Here is an 8,714-nt window from a genome sequence, read left to right on the forward strand (position 1 = left end):
CCAGATCCTCCCCACCCCATCTGGCGCCCCGGTTGGCCAGAGGGGGCATGTGTAGCCCAGGACTGCTGCATGTTTTTGTGAGGGTAGCTCACATTAGCTACCCAAGGGAACACGGGGAGAACATGCAAACTCCACACAGAAAGGCCCTTTCGCCAACCCCACCCAGTCATGGGGGAACGAACACGCACTTCAGCGGAATCGAACCCATCGAACCTCTTGCTGTGAGACGGCTGCACTACCAGCTGCGCCACCGTGCCCTCAGATGAATCTAAATTTTGAATTGTTTTTGAAAACTGTGGAAACTGTTTCCTGAGCACTACAGGGGAGAGGGACCATCCAGCTTGTTATCAGTGCTTAGTTGAAAAGCCTTCATGTCTGATGGTATGGGATTGCAGTACTGACTATGGCATGGGCAACTTACACATCTGAAAAGGCCCAATCAATGCTAAAATGTATATAGAGTCTTTTACTTCCATCTAGGCAACATCTCTTTCAGGGAAGGTCTTGCATATTTTAGCAAGACAATGCTACACCACATACTGCGTCCATCACAGGTTTCACAGGAGAAGAGTCCAGGAGCTGAACTGGCCCGTTGTAAAAAAAAAGAAAAAAAGTGAATGATAGACCCCTGTGGTACACCATTTCATATTATATTATATTATATTATATTATATTATATTATATTATATTATATTATATTATATTATATTATATTATATTATATTATATTATATTATGTTATATTATATTATATTATATTATATTATATTATATTATATTATATTATATTATATTATATTATATTCATATTATATTATATTATAGACTGCAACAGACAGTTAAGTTTGAACTCCTCCCCTCTGGACGGCGCTACAGAGCACTGTACGCCAAAACCTCCAGACACAGACAGTTTCTTCCCCCAAGCTGCTCTGATGAACTCTCAACACTCATAGAGTCTCAGAGTAATCAACCACTGTGCAATAATAATCATAATTAAAGCTGCAACCAGCGATAAACGGGCTCTCGCGCATGCAATTTACACCAATAAAGGTCCTGTACTCAAAACCGAGTCCGATGACACCACCCATGACTCTCTATGTCAAACCATTCAAAAGCTATTGCAGAACCAAATATACACCAATCAGATGAAGGGGGGGGGGGGGGGGGCGCGCTTTTTGGTGCCTATCGTCGCCACGGTAACGCTTTTGATTGAGAAAAGTAATGCCCATCGTCGCAGGACGGAGATGCACATTTTGATGTATAACACACCTGGGTGCACGTTACGGTTCGGGCCGCATTAAAGGCCGAAGAAATGGCATAAATTGCGCCAAAATTACACGATTAATTCAAAATGGCCGACTTCCTGTTCGGTTTCGGCCATGGCGCCAAGAGACTTTTCTTTAAGGTGCGACATGATACAGGTGTGTACCAATTTTCGTGCATGTACGTCAAACTGTATTGTGGGCCTTGAGGCACGAAGTTTTCTAGGGGGCGCTGTTGAGCCATTAAGCCACGCCCATTAATGCAAACCATTAAATATCAACTTTTTTGCCAGGCCTGGCTTGCGTGCAAAATTTAGTGACTTTTGGGGCACGTTTAGGGGGGCAAAAAGGCCCTAATTTCGTCGGTAAAATAAAACAAATGAGAAAAATGAGAAGAAAAAATGACTACCTCATACTGCTGCACCTTTCACTTTTAAATTGTATATATGTTAATAAGAGCCATTTATCTATTACTGTTTTTATTTATTTAAATCTGGGTTTAGTGAGCGAAAAAAACCCGAAAACAAATCCCTGTCGGGCATGTTCATACTTGGCCAATAAAGCTGATTCTATTCTATTCTATTATATCTGAGCATCAATAGAAATACAGTTAACTAAGCCACACAGCTGTTACTACAAAGCAAAAACCAGACTACCGCGGCTTTGGTTAGATGAATGAGACGATTAGTGTAAATTAATCTCACCTTTGCTAAAAAAAAGAAAGTTTGTATTGTAAACATATAATATATAACATTACATTAATCTGAAATGTGAGCAAAACAGAGTATTATGCATAGCTGGTCCACACTAAGTTAAAACATTTTTTTTGACTGATTTTATTATAAAGCAACAGATATGCAAATTATTTTCATCCCAATATTTTTTACTTCTTTTACTAACAGGTTTGAGGTTTTTCTTAGATGCCAGTAATGGTTCTTAGTTCTTTAACTGTTTTTAATGATTTGCGATTCTGTTTAAATGGGCATGGCTGGCTGTAAGGTGGTGAGTAGAATTTTGCTCCCAACCAGTCAAAAGATTGCTGATTGATCCCCAGCAGGACACTTAACCTCCATATTGTCACCACTGTCACAGTCAATCATAGTGTTGGTTCCAAGCCCAGAGAAACAGGGATGGTTGTGTCATGAGGGGCATCTGATGTAAAACCTATACCAAATCAATATGTGGAACACAATGATCTGTGTGGCGAGTCCTACAAAGGGAAAAACTGAAAGAAGATGCTTTGGTACCAGGGATTATTACAGTATAAACACTTGTGACTGTGTTTGAATGATTTATGTATATAGAGAAGAAGAAAAGCTTTATTACATACTTTCAAGAGGAGGGTAGCAACATCTGAGTATCTGTCCTCTCTTGTGTAGGAAAGCAGTCTCTATATTCAAAGGCTTTCTTTGGAAAATACTGCTAAGTCTGCCAGGCAAGGCCCTGGCTGGTCGCATGAGATTAATTGGATGTGTTTACACTTTCAAATGAGGTCGCAAAAATTAACTCTTTAAATGGACAGAAGCAATTAATTTCTTTGCACACAATAAAGCCCAGTACCCAAACGTTTCCACAGCGCTCTGACAAAGCGGAGAGGGGCGACCGCTCACAGTGGGTACAAACTGTACGGAATGAACTCTCTTAACTGTTGACAAAAAAAAAGAAAAAAGTCCCAGCTTCACTGGTTTTGGTTTACACCTACCATGTTGTCATGACACCATGTGACAGAGGGGCTTAAATACAGAGAGGGCTTGACTCGAGAGTGCAGGACTGAACTGGACTGTTTTTGAAGCTGCAATTAGTGGCCTGACGTAGAGGTAAGGAAAGTGCATTTTACAATCCTTGATATTCAGTTTTGCTTTAAAAAGGCAATATTGCCATTATCCAATAATATATGCAGATGTGGTGTTTTGTTAAACTAAGCAACATTTGTTCAATGGCTTTCTGCGAATATTCATGAGTTTCACCATTAATGCATTTGATCAGACCAGCAAAAGCTAAACTCATTTGATTTGAAATATAAGACAGAGTGAAACATTTTCCACAGCTTGGAAGTTTTTCAAATTTTGTACAGCTTGTAAAACATTTGTGTAGGTGTTTTAAACTGTAGGTCTTAGGTTAGATCGAATGGGACTCATCCAAAATCTCTATAGTGTGAACAGGGAGATAATCAGTTTCACTTGGCACAGCAGGTCAGGGCTAAACTTTAAACACTAGAATGATTAAAGCTGTAAGCACCATTGATTGGGCTCTCGCACATATGGACATCAAGCCCCGAGGTGCTAATACATTTCAGGTCAAATTCCCTTCAAAGAAGGTTTTGTCACATAATACACATATTTACAGGTTAAAAATTACCTGTTCAAAAGAGATGGCCCAAGGCTGCAAAGTATACAGATGTTATAATAATAATAATAATAATTAAAGCTGCAAGCAGCGATGAACGGGCCCTTGTATGACTTGCATGTAGATGTCTTCCGGCCTGGACATTTAGCGGATGACACCACCCACGACTTTCTCTATCAAACCATTCAAAAGTTATGGCAGAAAGTAGGAACTATCAGATATCGACCAATCAGATGAAGGGGCGGGGCTAATTTGCACCAATTAAGGTGAAGGAGTCCAAACCGAGTCTGATGACACCACCCACGACTCTGTATGTCATACCATTTAAAAGTTATGGCAGAAAATAGGATCTATCAAATATCGACCAATCAGAAGAAGGGGCGGGCTAATTCAGGCCAATGAAGGTCAGTACTCAATACCGAGTCCGTTGACAGAGAGAGAGAAGTTTTCTAGGGGGCGCTGTTGAGCCATTAGGCCACGCCCATTAATGCAAACCATGAAATATCAAATTTATTGCCAGGCCTGGCTTGCATGCAAAATTTGGTGACTTTTGGAGAACTATCAAATATGGACCAATCAGATGAAGGGGGGGCGCGCTTTTTGGCGTCTAGCGTCGCCACGGTAACGCTTTTGAAAGAGAAAAGTAATGCGCGTTGTCGCAGGACGGGACGCACATTTTGATGTATAACACACCTGGGTGCACGTTACGGTTTGGGCCGTATTAACTGCCGAAGGAATGGCATAAATTGCGCCAAAATTACGCGATTAATTCAAAATGTTCAAAATGGCCGACTTCCTGTTTGGTTTCGGCCATGGCGCCAAGAGACTTTTCTTTAAGTTGCGACATGATACAGGTGTGTACCGATTTTTGTGCATGTACGTCAAACCGTATTGTGGGGATGAGGCACAAAGTTTTCTAGGGGGCGCTGTTGAGCCATTTTGCCACGCCCATTAATACAAACCATGAAATATAAAAAATGTTGCCAGGCCTGGCTTGCGTGCAAAATTTGGTGACTTTTGGGGCACGTTTAGGGGGGCAAAAAGGCCCTCCTTTCGTCAGAAGGATAAAGAATAAAAATTCCTACAGTTACAATAGGGCCTTCGCACTGTAAGTACGAAGGCCCTAATTAAAGCTGCAAGCAGCAATGAACGGGCCCTCGCGTGTGCAATTTTCACCCATAAAGATCAAGAACTCAAAACTAAGTCCGATGACACCACCCATGACTCTTTATGTCAAACCATTCAAAAAATATGTCAGTCTGCTCTGACTATTGAATATTGTGGTTCCTGTTTAGATGCCAACCATGTATGATGCGGGCCCGACCCCAATGTAGGCTTGTTTGTCCTACAAAAAAGGTTGTGGAGACATTTTTGATTATGACAAGCACTAAACCTTTGAAAGTAAGCAAAAAGAAACAATATCAAGCGCATCCTCAACTGTTGCTGTCCCTTTCCCTGCCTGAGGCTGGCGACATCTGTCTATTCAACAAATTGTAGCTCAGAACAAAGAACTAACTCACCATGATTGATAACTGCCAGTTAACTCAAAACTTTTAACATCAATGTGTTTCTTTTGGGTGACAGATGACAGCTACAGCACAATGAAAAGCAGCTTTGGGAAAAAATTGGCAAGATGAACGGGACAACGGGGGACATAGGAGCAGCCAACATCTTTGATGACAGAAACGTTCCTGGAAATACGAGTATGGGCCTCCTGAACATCTCCTCAACAACCAACGCAGTCCTGAATGCTTTGACTCTCCTCATGCTCTTCGTAACTATGATATCGCTTGGCTGTACGATGGAGATCTCCAAAATTAAAGCTCATATCCTCAAACCAAAAGGAGTAGCCATTGCCCTGCTGGCCCAGTTCTGCATCATGCCCATCACTGCTTTCTCTCTGTCCAAAATCCTGCAGTTGAATACAATAAAGACTGTGACTGTGCTCATCTGTGGCTGCTGTCCAGGGGGGACCTTATCAAACATATTTTGCCTGCTACTGAAAGGAGACATGAACCTCAGGTAAACCATTACCAACGTCGAGATTTCTCTTTACGTTGACTTAAAGAAGACCTTGCTTTGCATGAATCATTTGAGACAGCTGTCAGATGTGTCTTCGATATCCTTCCCAGCATTGTCATGACCACGTGCTCCAGCATCGCCGCCTTGGGTCTGATGCCTCTGCTGCTCTTCATCTTCTCTCGAGGTCACGCTGGTCTGGAAAAGGCTGTGCCGTATGTCGGCATCATCATTGCTATCATGTTGTCTCTGGTGCCTTGCATTATTGGCATTCTCATCAACCACTATAAGCCCAAATATTCACACACTGTCAAAAAAGTAAGACTCCTGAAGTCCAAGTCAACCTTCACGAGACTGCATTTCTTTTTGAAATGATTGTTTTTATAGACAATGCTTTTATTTTACACAACAGAAAAGTGAGTCAGCTTAACAGGATGGAGTTTATGAACTTAGTAATCAAGCAGCTAAACACACGAAGAAAGGGTTTCATGTCCATTACAAAAGTGTTTACAAAACTATTCACCGCATGGCAACAGGAAGCCCTCAGCTGCTCACTACTAACGAAGACCAGATCTTGAGGCTCTCCAGTGACGTCTGGGAGAACTACAAATACAAATAAAGAGGAAAACTTTGATCCTGAATTGAAAATTTGAAACATGCATTTTCTTCTCTCGACAGGCTGGTCTCTGCATCCTTTTAATCTCCACTATCATAGTTTCTATCATGTCAGGCTTTGCCGTCAAGGATGTAATATGGATGATCCTCATGCCTGACGTCCTCGCTGTGGCTGCACTGATGCCTCTGATTGGCTTCCTGCTTGGATATGTCATGTCTGCCATTTGCAGACTCAGTCCACAGTAAGTGGAAACTGACTACTCACACCTTTATTTAAAGGGATTGTGACATGAAAAACAAATTTTTCTTGATTTTTTGTGTTTTGTTGGGTGTCTTGACATCAATTACACCCAAAAAACAACGAACTTTTAACATTCAGTGTATTGTGTGCTTTCTGGGATTTTCCGCATAACGGTGCAAAAACGGCGCATGTGGTTTGCTGGCGGGTCGTTACGTATAAACCCGCTAAATCACCGCCCCCTCCACCCAGCTCCTGCCTCCTCTCCTCTCCAGCGCACCATGAAGGCTGATTTATGGTTCCGCGTTACACCGACGCAGAGCCTACGGCGTAGGGTTAAGCGGCGACGCGCACCGTACGCTGAACCCTACGGCGTAGGCTCTGCGTCGATTTAACGCGGAACCATAAATCAGGCTTAACACGGAGCTGTTTAGAGCCTCTTTTGTTCTAATCACCGGAGGAAAACTGCTAAGAAGACCCGCGGCCACTGACTGGACTTAAGATAGGGGGACACTGCTGCTTGCATGCCTTTATTTTTATGATTGTTTGCGGTGGACTACTTCGCCCTGCTGCTTTTCCGTGCATGCTTCGCCTGTCGCTCCCGGCTTAACTCTCCGACGCCGCTGTTAGAAGTCCGGTTCGGTGTGCGCACGGACTTCATCCCCGGGCTGTAGTCGCCCTGTCTGGGCTGTGTGTGTGGGTGTTTGTGGTCGGTGTGCGCGCGTGTGTGTGGAGACGCTGGCAGAAGTTTGTAGCAGTTGGTTGGAGGAGGAGGTTTGGAGGAGGAGCGGGGCAATGATTGACAGGAAAGGGGAAAAAGGAAGCGTTTTTCACGGCGCAAAAAACACTGTCATAAAAAGCCAGGAATGGAGTACTAGAGTGAAGTTTTTCTTGTTAAAACCTTTTAGACACATTTGAGGGATGTTGGCCAAGACTTTTAATAGTGTTAAAAGCATTTTAAAAATGATGTCACAATACCTTTAAGTCAGTAAACTATCAAATGCATATCCATGCTTGATTTAGTACTGCAGAGGGCAACCCATCTCCGTTGTGTTAAATGGCTCTGCTGCCTAAAGTGAGTGTTAACATCATGTAATAAAAAATGCCTCACTCTTTTTTTCCTTTTTAGATGCAGCAGAACCATCTCCATAGAGACAGGGTTTCAAAACATCCAGCTGTGCGTCGCCATCCTCAAGGTGGCCTTCTCTCCACAGGTCATCGGACCCATGTTTCTCTTCCCGCTTGTGTACATCATGTTCCAGTGTACCGAGGCTCTCCTCTTGGCCCTGTGCTTCACATGTTACCAAATGGCGAAGCCACCAGCTGCGGGTAAGTTAGACAGCTGCCTTCCTGCTTTTTGTAGACGTGATGCGGAGAGGAGAGGGCCAGATGAGGGTCAGATACGCACATGACTTTATGGAGAAGTCATGCAGCACTTTTGCTTTTGAATCCAGATAAAACAATCCTTTTCTCCCCCCGCAGATGCAGGACATCACAATAACATTGACGTTAAACAAGAGGAGGTGGAACGGCAACAACATGAAAGATGACGGCAAACTGATGGACAAGATGTCTTTCAGTGTCTATCTGTGAAGTGCCCATCATTCATTGTCAGTGATTTTGACTAAAATATGGACTTTTTATAATCACTTATACTTTTATTTTGTTTCATCGAGCCCACACGTTATCTATGGAGGACCAAAATGGACATAATTAAAAATAAAGGTTTTTGCTTTTCTTTATACATGTATTCCTTGTTTTTACATTCTCTCGTCTGGTCGTTTTCCTTTACCTTGTGCATTTCTGCCTCATTATGCAAATTAGGAGGGCTCTTGGTCCAGCTCTTCTACTATTGGTCAATAAACAGGAAGAAGCAGGATCCCTCCCATTTATGTTATCAAGTATGTGATGAACAAGTTCACATTGTGCAAATCTAAATATGTAATTCCTTTTTCTATTTTCAGGTCAAATATATGTAATGTAAAAATAAAGGTTGGACATTTGTTTTCTTTTAAGTTAAAATCTATGAAAGTAAATGTGCCCATTTGGGACTTAATTAAGCAACGAAAAGGAATGAGGCAATTTGAACACGTCAAATAATATTTAATCAAAATGATCATGATATATACAGAATAAACATAACTTAAATATTTTTTAATATATTAAAATACCATCTTCACAAAAGAAAAAAAACAAAGTCAGTCCAAGTTAACTCAATGAACAGTCAAATAAGG

The 8,714-nt window shown here is 41.9% G+C and overlaps 1 protein-coding gene across 1 annotated transcript; it reads left to right on the top strand.

Annotated features, from left to right (window-relative positions):
- Positions 1 to 2,982: 2,982 nt before the first annotated feature.
- On the top strand, positions 2,983 to 8,222 carry LOC133462410 (hepatic sodium/bile acid cotransporter-like). The gene is made up of 6 exons (XM_061743644.1): positions 2,983 to 3,079; positions 5,193 to 5,630; positions 5,741 to 5,945; positions 6,306 to 6,484; positions 7,610 to 7,809; positions 7,963 to 8,222. The coding sequence occupies exons 2-6, from the start codon at positions 5,242 to 5,244 to the stop codon at positions 8,028 to 8,030; spliced, it is 1,041 nt and encodes a 346-aa protein (XP_061599628.1). The 5' UTR covers positions 2,983 to 3,079; positions 5,193 to 5,241; the 3' UTR covers positions 8,031 to 8,222.
- The last annotated feature ends 492 nt before the right edge of the window (positions 8,223 to 8,714 follow it).

Source organism: Cololabis saira, chromosome 16, assembly GCF_033807715.1.
Source record: "Cololabis saira isolate AMF1-May2022 chromosome 16, fColSai1.1, whole genome shotgun sequence".
Lineage (NCBI taxonomy): Eukaryota > Metazoa > Chordata > Actinopteri > Beloniformes > Belonidae > Cololabis > Cololabis saira.